Genomic DNA, 20,441 nt, shown 5'->3' with positions numbered 1-20,441 from the left:
CTTGCAATTTGTTCCCTTACAGACTCCTCCGCGATCTTGGTCATCGCTTTAAAGACATAAATCATGCTAATCTTCATCCGGCTGGAACAAATTGATGATTTCTTTTTTTTTTTTTCTTTCCATGGCCTGTGTGGCTGGAATGAATCATCGTAGCTTTTAGAGCTAACCTATAACAGGCTTCACCGCAGCTCCAGATTTTGGCCTATTATTAGCCTCTTTTCTCTAGGAAACAAGGTCACTCAAATAGCCTCGTCTTATTAGGCTGTCACGATCCATCTGGCCTTAAAGAAACACACATCCCGAGATAAAAAAAACGTAAAAAACCTGTGCACCGCTCACTAACACCGCCGCTCTTTTGCACAACACGCTGTCAACAAAACATTTTAATTGAGGTGGCACAATCAAGCGTGCGCTGTTGTCGAGCCAACATATCGGCCTGAGATTGAGCGAGCAGAATCAAGTGATGCTCCAGCTGCACAGCCGCTGCTCAGTGAAAGCGGCTGCCCTATTTCTGTCCAGGGGGGGTTAGAGCTCAGCTGTTTGTCTGGGGACAGATCACCTCATGAACACTGCTCATCAACCCGGCCACGCTTACTGAGACATCACCTCCTGTTTGTTTTGTTGTGTTTTTCACACAGGCCATGCAAAGGCTGCAACCGCTCTGTGGTTTGTGCGGTTCTGTCCCGACCCAAAAATGCTGGTAATCTGTGCTTTAGTCACAGTGTGTGTTCTGTGTGATACGTGGGGTGCTGCTGCTGTTTGGTGCAAACGATTAAAGGTCGTATGTGGTGGATTTACAGCGCGCAAGCACACAAAGAGGAACCCACACACTAGTGCAGCGAAGCAGCATCCACAGCTGAGGAAAGAAACCCACACATCAGGTGGCTATTAATAGTCGTCGGATAAAGAAAAATAATAATAGCACAACCGTACCCCGTCTGTCTTTCAAGTCTCTCCGTTTCTCTGTTCTCCCACTTCACTGCCTGACTCGTGATTGGCCTTGGATACAGTGTGCTTTCTCGTTCCTCACTCCCTCTACAGTTGACGCCCGTTCATCAGTAATGGACTAAAGAAGTCCCCTTTGGGCCTTCTGGGAAGAATGTTTTTTTTTTTAAAAATCTTCCATCCAGCTCATTGTGTAGACCTGCTAACTCTCGCCTGATACCACAAGCCGGGGCAAGCTCCTCAATCCACCGGTGACTAATTGAAAGGGTCTGAAGGGCTGAGCCGGCACTATCGTGGGTATTTCTCAACATCACTTTTTAGACGTCCTTTTGATAACATCAAAGCATGACTATTTCTATCTGCGTGATAGCGCTGCCGTCTGGACCCGCGCATCGGGGAAAGGAGATGAGTGTGTCGGCGTCGCAGGCGCCAACAACAGGCACCGGGTGACATGGGAGCATGGGAGCCGAACGTCTGGCTTCTCTCAGATGGGCCGGAGTTGTCCGCACGTCACCCGTCACCCCTCTGCGAGTGCCGCTCGTCTGGGTCACGTGCACTGACATGCTGGTGGAGATGACTGGACTCAGTTACTGTATGGCAATTAATCGGGAGGGTAGTTTCCCTGTCTGATCCCACTGTTGTGGGAGGGCGTCCAAGACTGACACCATTGATCACTGTTCTGAAATGCAATATCTGGAGAAAAACGTGAATACAAACCAAGATACAGCATTTTCCCTGGACTTTGTGTTATTATTTAGCCTAAGCAGGAATCGCCTCTGTATGTAGTGTCTTGAAAATACTCTGGAGTTCATTCCTTTGCAAACCACTTTATTATTTCACAATAATGACTTCGGCCTTCAGTGATAACACCGCTTTGGCACTGAGGAAAATCATATTCATCTGCCACTAAGAAGGCCACAGTACACTCATGGTTTTCTCCTGAGTCGACGTGGCTAACAGAGATATTGTTCTCTTAGAAAGATCTTCATAACGATCCTCAATGCTTCTCTTTCACGGACCACATTTTCATTTAATTGGATTGATAGAAAGAAGACCTGCACATATGTCTCGGCTCAAGGATTTGTTTGGTTTATTATTTCATTATTTAATTTCATCTTTTTGTATTATTTTCTTTTGCAAGGCAGTGGTGATAGATGTATAGCTTGTGTTTAATCAGGTTTGAATGTGTATCACAGAATTCTGTATCCTTACACTTACAATTCTGCTGAGAGCTGCACAATCATTTGTTTATCGCTCGTAAGCATAAACATTTACAAGGGAAGATGCTTTATAGCACGTTTCAAAATTAAAGTTACAAAAGGCTTCAAAATTCATCAATTAGGCACAAAATGCCCAACAGCAGAGATGTAAAGTTCAGCTATGAGAGTAGATCATCTAACTCTTGAAAGCAAGTAATAAGCATTCTTCCCAAAAGTGCTATAATTAAGTCAACAATTTCCTGCAAAAAAAAAAAAAAATCAAACTCTTAAGTGGACTTGACTCGATAACACTACACAGACAGATACTTGAAGTCAGACCCTTTGTGCCTTTCCAGAACACTTGGCATGAACACCTCATCTGGTTTCACAATCCCCACCAGAGACCGGTCCCTTTGGAAACACTCAATTAAAGCAGTAAACAAAGAGCCTCCTCCTGGGACCAGTCATCGGTGCCGAAGGATCTGACGGTGATGTAAGCGACACGACTAGCAGAGCTGTCGGTGGGTTTTAAACAGTGAGAGTGCGCCGGTCTAATTGTGTGGTACCGACGCACTCGAGTCACTCCCAGACACTTTTATCCTCTCAAGGAACAGGAACGAGGGCAAACAATCATCGGGGATCAAAGCGAAGGGTAATGAAAGACAGGAGTTTGTCTCATGACACATGCACTGCAGGAGAGTCACAAACTGCCTGTCACAGGTGATGCTGATAAATTATTTTTTTCCTCAATATAAAAAAAAAAAAAATCCTCCTGCATCTTCTGGCATCACATCAATAACTGCAATTATTTACACGATGTCGTAACTGAGATAATTACGACAGGATACGACAGGACGCATAAACAGGACGCTCTATTGCACATCCAAGATATTTGTTAAACTGTTAAGTGGAGTAAATGTGGATGTACAGTATGTTCAAGAGTGTCCATGCAACAAGAGGCCCCTCTTATGTAACCGTGTTGACGTTGACGATCTTAAACAAAGTGTAGGGAAGATTTGCATGGTTCAAGATGCACAACACTTATTGGAAATATGCATTTGTCTCATCGTACCGCCTCAGAGTCCCTTCGTGCTGCAGCCCGGGTCTCATTTTACTGCATTTGCACACTGTAAATCATTTGTGTCCACCTTCAGTTTCGGTGACATGAGGAATGGTTGTGAAAAGGGAAAATTGGTGGCGGCGTGACTTCACACAATGGCTCATGGACACAGTTGTATAAATGTTTTGGGTCATGATTCTGCTTGAACAGCTTGTTATTCAGGATGTCAACTCCAAGTTCAGCGGGTGGGTGGCAATTAATCACCCACAAGCAGCAGCATTTTCACTTTCTAAAATGTCTCTAAACCCCAAAATAACATCATTAGCATCTGTAATGACATGTATAAAAAAAAAGAAAGAAGGGGCTGCATGCCTCATACCCGCAACTTGTGTATGAGGTGACTACCACACCGCCCCGCTGAGTACACATGGGTGTCCGCCAACAATAACACATGGTGGGGCCAAAATAAAAAACACTTTATGCCTGACCACCTTGTTTTTAGTCCAGGTTGAGCTGGACCACCCCGGTGCTCCAGACATTCTTAGCACTTCAAGTGTTACCCATCAAACCATTACAGGTACTTTGTGGTCAGGAGAGTTTTTTTTTTCATTTTATTTTCCCAACGAGAGAGCAATGTGTTTTTATTAGATGTAAACTAAACATGTTACATATGACATCTTTGGAATAGCGATGTTCATGTGTGGAGGAAGTTTTGTTAGCGCGCCCATTCCTGCAATGAAAAGAAAAAAGGACAAGTCACGTCTGTGTGGAAAAATAACAAGTAGAAACTAAGAATAACAGGTATATCATGACCGGTAGAGACAGAAGTTCACACAAGTACTGACACTGTATACTTTAATTAAAAACATAACTGTGACACAATATCAGCAATATAACTATTTCTAATCTTGAGATACTGTCTTTGGTTTGTAAATATATTCAGAATATTTGGTTTTCACTACCGACCTGTGGAAAATATACATGAAGAATGAATATGGTGCAATTCACTGCATTAAAACTGAAGTGCAGAAGCTTGGGCATGGCTGCATACAGAGTGCTATATGTTTGTGGATTGGATAATGTATAACATCACTTCAGTCTTATTAGATGCCTCAAACATTATTATACTGGTTTATATCAAATACATGCTTGATAATTAAATGTTGTAATAAATAACAACTCCATGATGATCACACACACAATAAACAACAAACACATATACGGCTTTCAGATATTTAGTTCATTACTTTAATTACATAAAATGTACAAAAACACTGTCAAAAGAGTATTTGTATATTGAGTTGAAGAAAATCTCCAAACATGGTCCAGCATCTCCTAACAACACCGAACCATCTCCATGACAACTGAGAGCCTCCTCCGCTGATAAATATGATTAAAACAAGCAGGCTACATTTGACCTTGTGTTTGTGAAGCTATTCATATATTGTAATACCCAACAATGTTTTGTCATGATGTGTCACACATTTGAACTAAAGGTGACCTTTGACTTTGTCCCCAATAGCATCACAACAAACAATAGTCTTTATACTATATGAAATGGAGCAGAAAGGTATTACAAATACATCATACTCTATGTTAAAGTGCCTCTTTCTCTTTAAAAGTGCTTGAAATCTGAATGTTATGTAATATTTTCAAGTACTCTTGCCTTATTTTGGCGTGCAGTCTATAAGGGATTACCCCGCTCACTCTCCCCTCATAATCCGCTCATGATGACGTTATACTGCAGGTCCTGAGCTCCAGATCTCGCGAGATTATGGAAAACAATCCAGACGCTCTCTCTCTCGCTCTCTCTCTCCCTCTCTCTCTCTCTTTCTCTCTTTCTCTGTCTCTCTCGCTCTCTCTCGGTTCCCCCCTCCTCCCCCAGCCCTCCCTTCCCACGCCCCAGTGCGCTGTGGGATAGTGGCACTATAAAGTATATCCTCTCTCGGAGAAAGATAAGAAGCCCGAGACAGGAGGGGGATGAAGATGGCGGACGCCAAGCAGAAGAGGAATGAGCAGTTAAAGCGGTGGCTGGGCTCGGAAACGGACCAGGAGCCTCCTGTTCTGAAAAAGAAGAAGACGAAGGTGAAGTTCGACGATGGCGCCGTGTTTCTGGCCGCCTGCTCAAGCGGCGATACCGAGGAGGTGCTCCGAATGCTTGACCGGGGCGCTGACATCAACTACGCCAATGTGGACGGTCTCACCGCCCTCCACCAGGTTCGTGTCCGCCCGCTTGAAACGCCAGTTCTTAATGTCAGCTCACCGGCGGCATCGATAGACACATTGTAGCGCTTTGCCCTGGAACACCTGTCAAATGGAAGCCATTCCCATCCCGTTGTTTACCTACCGAGCACAAGCTCCGATCCTTTTCAGACGTATCGATAGAGATCAGCACACTGGCGTGTCTCTGTACTTGGTTATGAAGTACTTCAATGTAAAACTGTGCTGGCTGTGTTTGCAGTTTTCAGAGCGCAATCCGCAATAAGCGATAAAGTTAAACGCGTCGCTTTGAGGACTACTTTTTGCAGCCAGTAACCTAGTCTATCATCACTCAGTGGGCGCAGTCTAATTGCTGTACTGCTGCACTTCAAACTGTAACGTCGGGTCGTTTATATGTTGTCAGTGACTTTCAAGCAGAGCAACCACTGCTTTGTTTATGGTTCATTCATAAAAAATCAATTCCGGGTGTTTTGCCAGAAGCCTCACTCCTATGTTGTAATTAATTTGAGACGCACATCCCGGCGAAACGAACTCCACTGCGATGGCTGCGACCTGGCTGACAGTCAAAGTGGTTTTGTTGATAAAACCCTCCACCGTCGTCTGCGGCTACTCTCTGGGAAAAAAAAGCAGAAGCTAGCTAGCTAACGTCCTTCGATTACAGGCTGATAATACCCTCGGGAGGCCTTACCTGTACACGACGTATACGTAATACACCCGTTGTTGACAGCACTGTTTTGTGTATAAACTTAATTGTGACAAAGAGGTGAATTAGTACAGTGAACTATCATCCAAGCGGAATGCATGCTAACAGTGCGTTAGCAGGATAAGCTAGCTGTCGATAGCTGTTATTGGGGATTTAAGAGGAAGTTTGTCAGCGAGCTGTAGATTTGACCAAATTTGACGTTTGGTGACTTTTAATGTGAACCAGGTACATGTGTGAAAACACTTTGCTGTCTGGCAGGAATGCCAGCAGTGCTATGCTAAGTGTTTGCTCGCTAACCATAGTAGCTACGTTGACTAGCTTCTGTGCTTTCGTAGACAAATAATGAAAATGGCAGCTCGTTCTGGCTGTTAGTCGGTAACGTCAGGTGCGACCCGTATACGAGGCTTTTTTTAACGAAAAAATGAACAAAATGACAGATTGTAAGGTTGTTAAAACACCAGTACAGTGATCGTAGTGTTGTGGTAGCTAGTAGGCGCATTCAAAAGAAAGGGGAGTCCTGATGTTTACTGTACTGGATCCATGTTACAGTAGATTTGATGAAAATTAAATTGCTGCAACAGTATGTGTTTGTGAATACGTCAGTCTGATTAGGGATTCATTTGTGTTGTCTACTGCTTTTGTTTCTTATCTGCTAAACTCCAGATGTAGCATCTCTCTACCCTTTACTGGTAAATATATACTACTTAGAAAATATCAATAGTATTATATATCATATCTATGCTATGTTATTGGATCTGGGGACATGTATTACAAATGCAATTAACAGAGTTATTTTCAGTTTTAATTCCAAAAGACAACTCACCTGGATAGATTTGTTACTAGGACATTGCACTTGTGTCCTACTTTAGAGCATCAGGAAACCTTGGGTACTTAGATATCAACTTCACACAACAAAGTTCCAGTTATTAATTGTGGAAACAACCCGTGCCTCAGTGCATTCAATTGCATCAGCAGTTGTTTTGATAGCAAGTGCTTGAATGATCTAAGAATTACTGAAACGATTTGTACATGAAATGTTAAATGCTTGCGTAAAGTTCCAGTGATGTCACCTTATTAGTCATGCCCACATGTACCAGGTTAGTAAGCCTGACTACTGATTGTTGCACTACCATGCTACATGGACTTTGTTACACCTATTTAATGTTATTAAAGTATGTTTTATGAGATGGGTCATTAGCTTTATCTTAAAATGATGAATTGATTATTAAATATTTTCTCGGTGCGCTCATTAATGCTGTTGTTGAATCAGCCATTCTTTGTGCGCAAAATCTGCTGTCATGAATTCTGACGTTAGTATGACCCCCTGTGGAAACCCATTGGGTGCAAGTGTTGCATTTCTTTGGGCCGATGTCCAGGGATGAGCCAAAGTGAGAAAAGAATGTGCAGCGCTGCTCTTCAGACCTAACCATCTCTGGAGACGAGAATTTGCCATGTTCGTGTGTAGGGGTTTGTGCGTGCTTGTATGTGCAAGTGTACGCGGATGCTGTAGTCCAGCATGTGATCTGGGGTCGTTGGGGTCTTTTTATAAAGAGTTTGAAGAAGGAAATGTGGGGTTTTCTGTTAAGAGTGCTAATCTCAGAATTTCACCAAGGTCAAGATGATGATGAATAGAGGGACAGTCGGTCAATCCTGTCTTTTTTTCTTCTAAATTCCTAAAATAGAATGACAGAATTATTTGAACATAACAAGTTTTGTATTTGAAAAAATGTACGTCAATAAACATTTTGACAGTTGTAGAATGACTGACCTCTGGCTCTGTTGTGAAGTCTATCATGTTGTTACATGGGGACTCTCTCTTTCCACACGATGTATCTCTCTCAATGCTGGTGACCAGCGCAAGGTTATAAATACCGCGGCCACAAGTTCTCCTAACTGGGTTTCAGGAGATGATACTAAGTTTGGGTATGACTCAGAGTCTGTAGCTTTGCTTTGTAGTGCAGCCCTTGCATGATCTCACATCTATGCTAGAGGCTGTGTTGTTATGCGAGTCATCGGCCTTCTGTCACTTAACAACGATTTGTTGCAGAAGGACCCGTGAACATGTTCCCGTCTGTTGTTGTCTCTATAATGTGATTCATTATATCAGGCCCCCTCGCGCATATGGATGTTGTTAGTGAATAGTGATGAGGTTTGGAGAATTAATAATACTCTGTGACGCCTTCGGTTTTTGATGCACGACTTTCAACTTAATATAGCTATTGTGATTTCAAAATAAAATGTTTATTTTGTGATGTGGTCGACTGAGACAGACCGACGCAGACTGAATGGATTCAGGTGCCCCGAACAAGGAGTTAGGTAGACGAGTGGAGTTTCCAGATCCCGTCTGCTAAATTCGTCTCTGAGGGTAGCATTCCAAGTCCTGTCGTCCGAGCTCGTACATTCCTCACATGACAGTCGCTTGAAACCATGGCAAAGAGAGAGCGGAGCAGACATTCCTCAGCTGTCACCTAAACCCCTCCCCTCGAGTCATTCTCCCTCTGGCTTGCTACTCCCAATGCAGCGCCAAGGCCCAGCTGACTTTTGCCCACTGAGCTCCATCGAGGCAATTAGTGTGGAGGTAACCGGGGCTTGTCGCCTCACACAAGAAAATCTCCACACTGACCCACACCTGAACTTTTTGTCTTAAGTCTTCGCAGGCCGCGTTGATCCAGAGGACCGAGGTGACAAGACTCGGGCCCAGCTTACCATGTCAGAGTAGGGTATTACAATGCCTCTGCTCTGTTGACATTACACACACTCATTATGGCCCTGAAGTCTATGAACATTATCTTGCACTGTCTCCATGACAACGACTCGGGGAAGGTTGCGAGTCACTTGTGTTGGTGGATTTGCATGTACAGAGTGGGAGTTGCATAACAGGCTGAGCAGAGAAAGAGTCTCTGGCAGCGCCCGGCACTTTGAAATGACAATCAATTTCGTGGATTTTGTAATGGAACAATTTATGTTGGCGGAAGATGGTGAGGTGGCCGTGTGTCTTTTCATCCGGACCGGCATCGGTCACATTAACACGTTACATAATTGCTGTGGATCTCTCGCTATATAATCAGACCGGCCTTGAGATTCTCAGCTGCGCCTGAGGCTCGCAGTTGGCCAGTGAGAGGAGCAAAAAAGCAATGCCTTTGACATGTCCCTGTCCTTCTGATAAAGGCATCATGGCATCCTTTTACGGACCCCAAGCCTCCTGTCTTTCTGCCTGAGGGAGAAAATCCTTCCATCTCATGTGGAGAGGCCCTCTGGCAAAGACAAGCAAAGCAGCACATTGCAATGCAGATCTTCCCTGTTCCTCTCACCTGTTTTGCTTGCCTTTACAACAGGTTAGTGTCTTTCCAAGAAAAGGCTTCACCTGCAAACATCTGTCTCGGCTCTAGCTGCCTGCAGAATAACTCCAAGATACATCTTTTGAGGTTGAAAATGTAAGGCACAGTGCTGCCGTGATCTTTTCAGCAGCTTGTGAGGTTTTTAGGGGGTGTATAGCATGTGGCCTAAAGTGAGCCCAGATGACAATGCTCTTTTGCATTGAGGTTTAATTAGGAAGCCGACTGATATTTGGTTCTTTCCTCGAAAGCATTGTAAATCAACTGCCTTTTGATGTGTATGATCTAAACCAACATCCCTGGGGCCTTTTTTAAATGGTAGTTCCATTTTCTACTTTTTGTTTTGTTGTATAGACTCGCACAATGGAGTGCTTTTTTATTTTTTTATTAACCTGTTGTTGAACCTCAAGGTCCAAGTAGTTTAGAAATCATTCAGCTTAACCACAGCGCAGCCTTTTAGTCAATCTTTTGTTTATCATTAAAGTGTCATTAAGTTATTGGGCCCTTTTAAAAGCAGAATTGTAAAATTGGGTTATACATTGGGCTATACTTATATAAATAAGATTAGCTCGATCACATGGCGGGGACAAGCTGGCATGTGTCGTGCCAGCATTACTGCCCATGCCTCAGGCGCTGTATCCGTCCATTCAGAATACATTTTCTTTCATCTGTTTGCTTCCAGGTTCTTTGTTATGGTTTAAGGCCATTTGACAGTAGCAGCTAGTCACTCGTGCATTTCTAACATATTGCAGAATACATTAAGATGCAATTTAATAATTCATGGTCTGGAATCTAGACAGTCGAGATGTTGTTGTTCTTTGTCTAGCACGAATGGTTAACAGCTAGTCCTCCTTGCCTGGGATTAGCTATTGTCCAATTTTGTGGCTAATGCATAGATATATTTACTGCTTGCCATATCAGTTATGCTTGTGTATCATTGCGTATGACACCTTTTTTTGTTTTCTCAATTCTGGTTTCAAGTCAGAAGCCTCGATGAACTGGTGTAATTTGGTCTAGTTTAATGCATACAAGAGATTCATCGTAATTCAATTTATTATCCTTTCGCCTCTTGGTGCCATTTCTTCATTCTGATGAATAATCAGCTTCTCAAACAAGTCTTGATGGTACACTAGAGAAAATGTTATTGCATCATGAATTTATTAATCACACGCACCAAAACAGGTCTTGCAGAAGTAATTTGTAACCTAATGAGATCAAGCAGATGGTAAGAGCAACATTAGGAATATGAAAAAGAAAACATGCCTGCATCAATATGGATTAAAGCCAGCCTAACCATGATAAAACAGCAGAAACAATATTTGATGGACAGTGCGGTTAGATTAAGGAATATTTGATTTGATTTTCTGCCAGTACCACTGCATTTCTGTTTTTAGCAGCTGGTTTGTGTGACCCGTGCTAAGGGTGGCTAAAAGGTGTGAACTTTTACATAGCAAGCACTAATGGCCGTCACGTCCCCCTGAGCTTCTGTGGATGTTTTGAGTTGGTATGGTTTAGATCCACAGATCTGAGATAAACACGATGTCCTCGATTTTATTTCCTGCATAAAGGGAAAGGTCACGTTGCGATGCAATGCTGAATTCCAGTCCGCAGTGAATCACAGTAGCACTATTGTAACCTCGGCACGCTTGATGATTGAGACCGATAATTTTAGAATCCGAGCCCCAGAACATGTATATATTACCTGTTTATAATTGGCAGGTCTCTCCTTGTCAGGCTGGCCTCGCTCACTGTTTCATTCAACCTTTTCACCAACCCCATAATCATCAGCAGGAAGTCATTGTGCTGTTTGTGCGCAAATGCTCTGCAGTGTGCCAGGTCATCTACTGATTGTGACACGTCGGTGTTGTTTCCTTGCGCAGAGTGTTAACACGTCAACTTTGAAATTAGACAGCCACCGTGTAAGCTAAATGATTTTGAAGTGTTGTATAATTGTGGTTTTTCCTATTGAATTCAAATTCACATGGTTGGCTCAGATGTGATGCAACCATAAGGCTGATAAGAAAAGAGTCCAAAACGGCTGTTTTTAAAGTAGCTGAACACATCATGTCAGGGTAAATGAATGCTTGTAAACTTGTCTTCAGTGCAATCTGTTGTGTGTTTCTATTTCATTGAGTTTACGGAGAAGATGTACGTGAAACTGCAAAGCCTTTTGCTGAATGAAAGTAGAACGTATTGATTTCCTCTGGAACAAAAGTCCTGCATGGCTCAGCCGTGAGTGCGTTCGACTTTCTTGTTGCCCGACATTTTGACGAACAGTGTTCCAAAGAATTCTGCCGTAATCTATTATTAGCCGTTATTTAAAATTTGTATTATAATAAGTCAAGAAGCTGAAGGTGTATTTAAAGGTGGAGTCTTTGACTCGTATCCAGGAGTTTTCCGGATTTTGCAAGCACTCACTTCAACAGAGAGGGTGGGGGGGGGGGATTATAATTCCGTCAATGATGGAAAAATATTCGGTTGACCCGACCTATGGCTCAGTTGGTTCTGGTCTGCGTGAATCCTATGCATCCCAACTCTGACACTGCTGTTATATTGCATTAGCGGATATTCCAGAGGATCTGGAACAGTGAGGGTTCTCTGAAGTATGTCAGATGAGCTTTGCTGCAGGTTGAAACTGGTTTACCTGGGGTCGTAAGGAGAATTCCTCAGGAGAGTAAACCGGCTGCCACGTATATGATCTCCGCGCTGACTTGACAGCAAAGCTATGGACACAGACTTGACCTTGCACAAAAGCACATTCGATGTGGACATTTTAAAATTAATTTCACACTTAACTTTTCCGTCAGCAATTGTTTTCAAGCGTAATGTTTTGTCGCTTCCTTTCTGCTCGTATGGTTTTGATGACATCAGCGTGTGCCACTATTCGTCACCCATACCTGAAGTTGTAGCTCTCGTCCCTGCATTGTGAAATGGTGCAAGAGGTGAATGAGAAATAACATGCACGCATAATTGCATGTTGAGACTTTTGTGTAAAGGAACCTGCCAGGTGCCTCAACAGATTATGGCCCAGATTATTTTCTTTCTCCACACACACACACACACACACACTTACTCTCACACACTCTTTTCCAGGCCGTGCATAGTATCGAGCTGCTGTGAAATGTTTGTGTGATGACTTCAGCTTGTTTTTTTTTCCCACCCCGTGGCACACGGTGTCTGTCTTCTACTAAAGCCAGGTCTTCTTGAAGCTATTCTGCTGTTGTCTGCTTGGCGGCATTCACATGTCTCACGCTGAGTGTTTTTTATGAGCTGTTTCTGAACTGAAAACACCTGGACCCAGAGACTGTGAATTCCTCATTGTCTTACATACAGAGCAGCAAGCGCAATTAAGACAAAGAGTGCATGTCCATTTGTTGTCTGTGGAAGGGTGAGGTTACATTCTTTCCATTTTATTCTCAAAATGGCTGCATCTTCAGCGGACGCAATGAGGGATAGAGGTGAACTTGCCATTGTCTATCTGCAATCTACACTTTTGTTATTGTTAAGCCTGGAGATGCAGAACATGATACCTGTACGTTCTCGATTTATTATAAGTTATTCATTCGTTGTTGCTTCCTCCTGTCGGATAATAGCTTAATGTATTTCTTCAAAGTGCATCATGATGTGATTACTCTGTTGCTAAATTGTTTGTGGAAATAAAACAAACAAATGAGGCTGATTCCACAATCTTTCATACATCACCATTGAAATGTATATTGTACCGCTACAACATTGTCTAAAATCATCTTATAGACCTTACTAATATATTGCTCTATAGACTAAGGCTCTTCCTTTATACTTAATTGGCATCGATCTTTGCTAGTGCTGATCCATGAGATACCGAGAGATGCAATGAACCTGCTCTTTGCTGTGAAGCTACTACCCCCATTAGGGTTTTTGTGAGTAAGTGCATTCGAGTGATGCTCTTCCTGCGGATAAACAGCAGTGTCAGTAAATGGGCCTGGCCCATGACAGTCTGAGCACTTTGGCTTGTGATTCAAATGGACTTGCGTAAGCAGCATGGCCTCTGTGTTAGCTTGAAGGTGACTTTTCCTTTTTTCTTCTGTTAGTGAAACTATTTTTTTATATTTTGAATAATCTCAAATGCTTTGAAACCTTGTTGCACGCCAACTGTTCCTCACTGCACAATATACAATATTTATACAATATAAATGATCTTTAACAACTTTTGACACTGTTTTAATTAAAGACTGGAATTAATGATATGAAATAATGCTTTGGTTCATCAAAGAGGGCGAACAAAAAATCCTAAAATTTTAACATCAGGGTTTATTGCAAAGTAAGAGATGCTGAAATTCACTAGTATCCTCAAACTACATTTTATCGCCATGTTTTATAGAGCATAAATGTCAGGTCACTGAGTCATATCAAGCTGAGATGTTAATTGACTGTTAAATGAATAATTAATGAACCACAACCGCTTCTGCTTAGACACGGTTACGATCCTCAACGTCTAGGCCCCCTGACTGTTTTATAGATCGCGTCGAGTAAAGTCCTAGTCCACTGTGTATGAATCTCATTGTGTGATCAATTGATGACATATTGATCATCGTTGTTTGTTTACTATCAATCTGTAGTTTCTCATCTGACAATGTGCAGAGGTGTTGGTCATTATTTGTTATCTCTAGGGCATTGGATGCATGCTTTAAGCAGCTGACGTTGATTATTAATGTGGCGAACCATCGAATAAGGAAACTGGCTTTAAATTAGCATCATACCCCTTTGTGTCTTCAGGTTGTTGGAAGGACAGTAAAAACGTTGCCGTTGTGTGTTTTCAGGCCCACAACTCAGAGGAGGAAGGAGGAGGCAGGGGGGGTGTATGGCTAGTCTTTCCATACTGAGGTGGTGATGGTATGGGGGGTATCAGGGTGTTGGAGATTTCAGGTCAGAGAGGAACAGGAAGTGGCTGTTTATTTTTCTCATTTCCTCTTTGAGGCTCCACTAGTGAGCCTGCTTCTTACACTCCCTCTGCTTTTATTTCTGTCACCAGCCGAACATAGACTCATGTTGTCACAGACATGCAGGCATGTAGCTTTCTGCACGGCCTTGTCAAATGATTTATGATAAACCAGCCAAACAAACATGTATTCTCACCTTTTTTTTTCTTCCATCTTGTTTGGGTGTGTGTTGGATGTGTATAGATTGCTTGCTTTAAAAAAAAAAGTTGACCGCTTTCTTATATGGAAATGGCTTAAGCTCGGCATTGTATCAATGTATCAGCTCATTTTATGAACAATTTCACAATAGTTGGAAGTCTTTCAGTGGACTGCAGTTTTATCTTTTTGTAGGCCTGCACAAGTATTAGTCTGCCTTGTCAAGATACATTTTCCAACTCGAATGATCGTGTACAGGTTTTATTGTTCCATATATTTACATATGAGGAGAATATTATACTTAACGTCTAGATTACACTGTATTTAGCTTATTTTAGTCCACTTGAAACAATGGAAATGAGTGGCAGCAAACTAGCACTTGATCCTGCATAGGGATGCAGTGCCACTCTGGTGACAATCCATATTTTTTCGCGGTAATGGCTACAAATTGTCAGAATGTCTGCAGGGCTGTGGCGCCCACACTATCCATTTAACCTCTTGGGGTCAGCTTGTTGGCATGAGCGGTGATGGTGCCAGTGAGGGAGGAGGAAAGGGGAGGGGTGGGGTGCACTGTGGACCGTTCTCAATGCCTCTTTAGTAGACTGACTGTCAGTGAGCTATCTACTGTCCTCCGTATAGTAGCTTCCACATAACGGTTCTATTATATTGAAATGTCAACGGAGGTTGTATTCTGCCATCTCTCCGTGGCTTTCCGACCTCTCTGCCCTCCCCATCTCGATGCCCCACTCTCGCCTTTGGACCCCTCACATGGAAACTAATTTGGCTCTCAAGTGGGCCTATTGTTTTGGCTGCTGAGCAAAGGCCCAAGTGAAACATACAGTTACAATCTCGCCGGCATTTTTTTCTTCTTCTCCCCCCCCCCCCACCCCACTCCCCCTTCCACCTCCTTCCTCAATCCTGGTCTTCTTTTTCCATGGGAATCCCAGGGCCATATATGGTCGTCCTCAGTAGCAGCAGCAGCAGCAGCAGCTAGAGCACTGAAGGCAGAGGCCGGGTGTGCATGTGTGTAGTCTGGTTACAGCTCCCAACAGGGCTCATCTCGTGGAGGGACCCAGCTGGTCGCCCTGCAGCGCTCTAACCCTCCCCCTCGTACCCTCTGGCCCCATGAACCCTGCCAATAGCACAGGAGCTGTGAGCTCTTTGTCTCAGGCGTACGCACAAACACGCACTCACACGTACACCTTTTCAGAATGAACATTAACTCTAAAGTCTCTCTCACAATTATTGATTCACTCTTTTTGTTTTCTATTCACCTCTGGTTTGTTTTGTACACACTATCATGTTCACTTTCACACCACATCTTTCATTGTCTGGGCTGATTTGTGTAACACGCACATGCAAACGCGGACGCATAACGCGCTCATACTTACATGCAGGCGGTAAGAAGGAATTCCTTTTGTGGAAGTGGCTGCGCGCCTCTGAGCCGATGACGTCGTCCACGAGGAGTGGCCAAAGCGCTGATGCCTGAAGCCCCAAGGCTAGGAGTATTACTTATCTGGGAATTTCTGTACTGGTATGCTCGTCCAGGGCCCTGCTGCTCACTGGTTAGGTGGTTGCAGCTAGTTGTACTACTATAGAGAGACGGAGTAAAATAGGAGGGAGGCCCACTCTGAGCGCCAGAGGAAGCTGCTTTGTTGTCAATACTGTTGCTTTATATGCGAGAAAACTGTTTTTTTTTCTTTAAAAAAAAAAAAAGTCCCGTGATACTAAGCTTTGTTGTGGATGCCCTAAGCACAATATCTGAAAGCCAACATTTTGTACATGCAACCTTATACCACGATACCTAGATAATGTTTAGGCTTGACTGACGGATACTCAAGGGTTTTAGCCTTCATTCATCTCACTAGAGACAGTTTACTCCCACCAAAACATAATGCAAAGACAACTGAAAAGCACCAGATGATGGCGAGAAGTGGCAAAAGAAATTTGCAAAAGTGTTGACTATGTTTTCTAAGAGTGAATGGTGGTCATATCACCCTTCTTCATTCACGTGCCATGCTTTTAAAGCTGCAGTCCAAGTGAGAGTGGCTCAAGCCTTCTGCGGTTTGGGGGTTTGAACAGCTGTCCCCACATCGACGTGTTAATCTCTTGGTTTGTTGCTGTTGTAGTTTTACGTTTAGTGAATGTAGCGTAATCCACGGACATCTCTGTCGGGAATTTTCATTCGGACTATTTATTCATTCAGTAGAAGGTTCAGTTGTCCTTCCAAAAACTGACATTGAGGTCTGTGGATTATCCTGAGGAATCTGAAAAGACACGTCTCCATTGAGTTGAGAATGACAGTATTCAATGATTGAGCACCACAAACGAAATTCCATTCTCCGCCATTGGTAAATAAAGGCTGGATGCCATACGGGAACATCGGGTTAAACAGGTGTTGAAAGGTAATCTCAGGACAAAACTCATGCATGTATATATCACATGTTCAAATGATGTGAAGAAGTGGTTACTGAGGGCTTATTTTACATTCCTGTACCCAGTTTTCCTATGAGACAGCAATAAAAAGCATAAAGCAGAAACTTGCAGTTGTTCTCAGCTGAATTTGCCCATGTGTTAGATAATGAATCATAACTAAAAAATATCTTACTTGATGAAGTAAAGAGCAGGAAATCTAACCAAAAGCTTTCCATGAAATACTTTGGCCACCGTTTTTGATATGAGGAAATGTCGCCAATTTTGAAATTGTGCCTTTTTTTTTTTTTAATACAGATCTTTTCTAACGAAGTAGGTTGATTTATGGTACCCTGGAGCTTTCTCATGACATTCCTTACCACACGGTTGTCAGTCATGGGTGATCTAGTGGCCTTGCACCATCGGCATCGTCATTAAATGTAGAACATCTGCGAGCATAATGGGCTTAGCTGGCTGCCTGTGCTACACTCAGCAGTAAAACATGCAGGAGCGACAACGGGTGCTCTCTGCAGTTTGAGTTGGCCATCTGAGGGTGCTACTAAAGGAAGTCAAGCAGGGGAGGGGTCTTCAAGTGTCTCCTTGATGTGGAGTGCTGCTAAATTAAGCTTGGCGCTCTCTGCACGATGGCCCAGAAGATAATAAATCTACCCTTTTATACACACACAGTAGCTTTACCCCTTTACTATTCCATGAAGAAGACGGCATCTTTTTGAAATGTTTTGTCTGTGGTGTCAGACTTGTCTATCTGACTTGTCAGCCACTTCAGTTCCTGTTAACATAGAATGAAGCTTGTATAACGGAAGTTGTATTAAATCTAAAGCGCACAGGCAGAAACTGACAGCATTATGGTGTGATATGCTTGTTACAGTGTAGTTAGGTAAGTTGGCGTGGATTTATCATTATATCCCGGAGGTTAAGTAACTATTTCTAGACGTTGTTCAATAAAAGATGGATCTACCCAAAAGTAGTTTAAAGAAGGCGTGTGCATCTGTCTTTCTGTGGCAATACTGTTAATTCTGATGTGCTATTACATCTGCAGAATGGTGTAAGTAACCAAACTGTGGATTCAAATTACATTTGATACTGTTTTGGTTGAATAGCTCTTGTATTTATGTGAACTATACTGTGTTTTTATTGATTTGAATGAGACATTATAAGGTGTGGTGGGACTGAAATAGTTACTCAAAAAGCATTTTTTTTTTTTGCCAGAAAAGGTCATGGGAATCGCTCTAATGACAGCTAAAAAAGTCATGCCTGCAACAGTTTAAAAAAAGAAAGATGGCACCTTTTGATGCTCCTTTCAACAGTAGTTTCTTTTCTTTTTTTTAACGTTGTCTCACAGTGGTTTGCTTTTTGCGCTGCCTTCAGGGGCGATCCGAGCAACCCCTGTGTGCTTTAAAATGAATCCTTTTCTCTATTTATTTATGTTTCTTACAAAAGCCTGACAAGGCCCGAACCCATGTTCTCTTTTTGGCTTTGTTGCCACGACAACTGACTGGCCTCTTTTCTTAGGTGCACGTCATGGGTGCATTTTTTAAATTTTTTTTTGGTCCGCTCCGAGAAATGGCTTAGCCCATCTTCTTTGCGGCGCTAGCGGGGAGTAGAGCTTGAATTACTTCATATTATTTCAGGATTAGACGAGTGCATATGATGGACACTGTATCATTTCTGTCTTAATCTGCTCCATATTTATCCCCGCTGGCTTCGAAAAGGTTTATTAAGTTACTCTTGATGGTGTCTATAGTCATCTCCATGCTGGTGCAGTTAATTGACGAGTGAGTGTGTCTGTGTGAAGCTTCATTTATCGTTTTGTCTCAGAATATTCTTACCCAAGTGCAGCGCTACTCTTTTGAAACTTCGATTCAGTACAAGTCCACATGGCTGTCGAGGTATTTGCGTTATTTATCCTGCATTCATGGCTACTGTTGAACTAAAAAGGTGAGGCCCGGCTTCATGTTGACGTTCGCCTGCTAACAGAATGTTTGCCCATTTAAAGGCCAGTCGCTGTGTGCTTTACATTTACACTCGCTGGCTGGGGACCGGTTTCTCTTTCTTCCATAAAGTGCCAGTGGAGGCCTTTTTTTTTTTTCTTGACAAATCCTGTGACGTCTGGTTGATGTTCATTTTCTTGTGCGCCTCCCATGGGCTCGCACTGGCTCATAAACACAGACGACACATTTCGTGATTTATAGTTCATGTTTTTAAGAAGTCTCAAAAAGAACACGGTGGGAGCAGTTCAGTATTGTGAAACACGGCACGAAGCAGCCTGTCACGATCTCAAGGATCAAATGGGCTCCGTCAACGCTTTGCTGTAGATCCTGCTACACTGTGCATTCCCATAATATAAACTTTAGATGGCCTGTGGTGTTGTTTCCGCTTTACAGCACTGAATTAAAGTGAATCTAACAGAGGGGGAGAAAAAAAAAACGATGAAGTCTGTTGAATGTGACATTTCTCTTTTCAAGCCTCAAGGAAAATGCTTTAATGATGCCTACTTTATGTGGATTATGGATTTTCTTCAGATTGGACCTTTGACTCCATTGACCACACTTCAGATTTTTCAACTTCAATTAATCTCGAGTTAGAGGCGCTCCGCTCCTTATATCCCACAAAAGCCTAATGGATAAACAGCTGTTTTTAGAAGCTGGCCCACACAATGTACAATACACTCTTCACGTGTCCATTGATTTAGGTTAGTAGTTGTTCTTCCTGTTATGTAAACTTCCCAGAAGCCCCAGTTTCCATTAGGGAGGTTCTTTTATCAGAAAGGCTGCCAAGGACTCCTCCTGCCTCCGGCCTGGCAAACCGACAACACACATCAAGTGATATCGAACACGCTGCAGCCACAAGGTGTTTAGCAAGTCGGTATTTCTGTCTCTTTTTTTCCCGATTCAGCAACCGTGGCTTTTCTCATATCTACTACATGCGTAACTTTGTGACTCTTACGTATGAATTAAAATCAACCCTGGACATGTGAAGCACACATTGGTATCGTTAAGAATAAGGATCAACCCCAAAAAGTTTTTCAAAAAGCCGCCATTTTGTTTATGGGCCTGTTGAATCTGTATGACGTTGCCTTCAACATCCACCTGAACTCGAGGATGAAATGATTTATAATTTGAAGGTCAAGGTCAAAATGTTTTGGCGCACCAGTCGAAAACTCATTTGCCAAACATGGCAACGTCACATAAATGTCTAATAGGATAAAATGATGACGTGATGACCTTTTTTGTACCGACATGGATGCGAACTGCAGCTTGACTGGTTGGCGAAGGCGCTCAACCACAAGGCGGTAATTTTAGTTTATACCGCATAGAGCCGTCCATCTTATTGCCTTGGAGCTCCTCGTTTCGCCCCCTCTCTCAAACCCTGGCCAAACAGGTTTAAATGGCAACATGTCTGCTTGAGCAGTGAGTCATAACATGTCTACAT

At 42.8% G+C, this 20,441-nt stretch overlaps 1 protein-coding gene across 5 annotated transcripts in view; it reads left to right on the top strand.

Moving 5' to 3' along the window:
- Positions 1-5,089: 5,089 nt before the first annotated feature.
- Positions 5,090-20,441, top strand: part of ppp1r12a (protein phosphatase 1, regulatory subunit 12A) — a 44,245-nt gene continuing 28,893 nt past the window's right edge. For all 5 annotated transcript variants that reach the window (XM_068586167.1, XM_068586163.1, XM_068586162.1 and 2 more), the window contains exon 1: positions 5,090-5,421. In XM_068586167.1, the coding sequence (XP_068442268.1) occupies positions 5,185-5,421 (237 nt within the window). In that variant the 5' untranslated portion in view covers positions 5,090-5,184. The remainder of the gene's footprint in view (positions 5,422-20,441) is intronic.

The sequence above is a fragment of the Clinocottus analis genome, unplaced genomic scaffold (assembly GCF_023055335.1).
Source record: "Clinocottus analis isolate CAN_PGR_092001 unplaced genomic scaffold, fCliAna1.0.p SCAF_20, whole genome shotgun sequence".
Classification (NCBI taxonomy): domain Eukaryota; kingdom Metazoa; phylum Chordata; class Actinopteri; order Perciformes; family Cottidae; genus Clinocottus; species Clinocottus analis.
The sequence above is the reverse complement of the archived record's forward strand: the minus strand, read 5'-3'. Positions and strand labels throughout refer to the sequence as shown.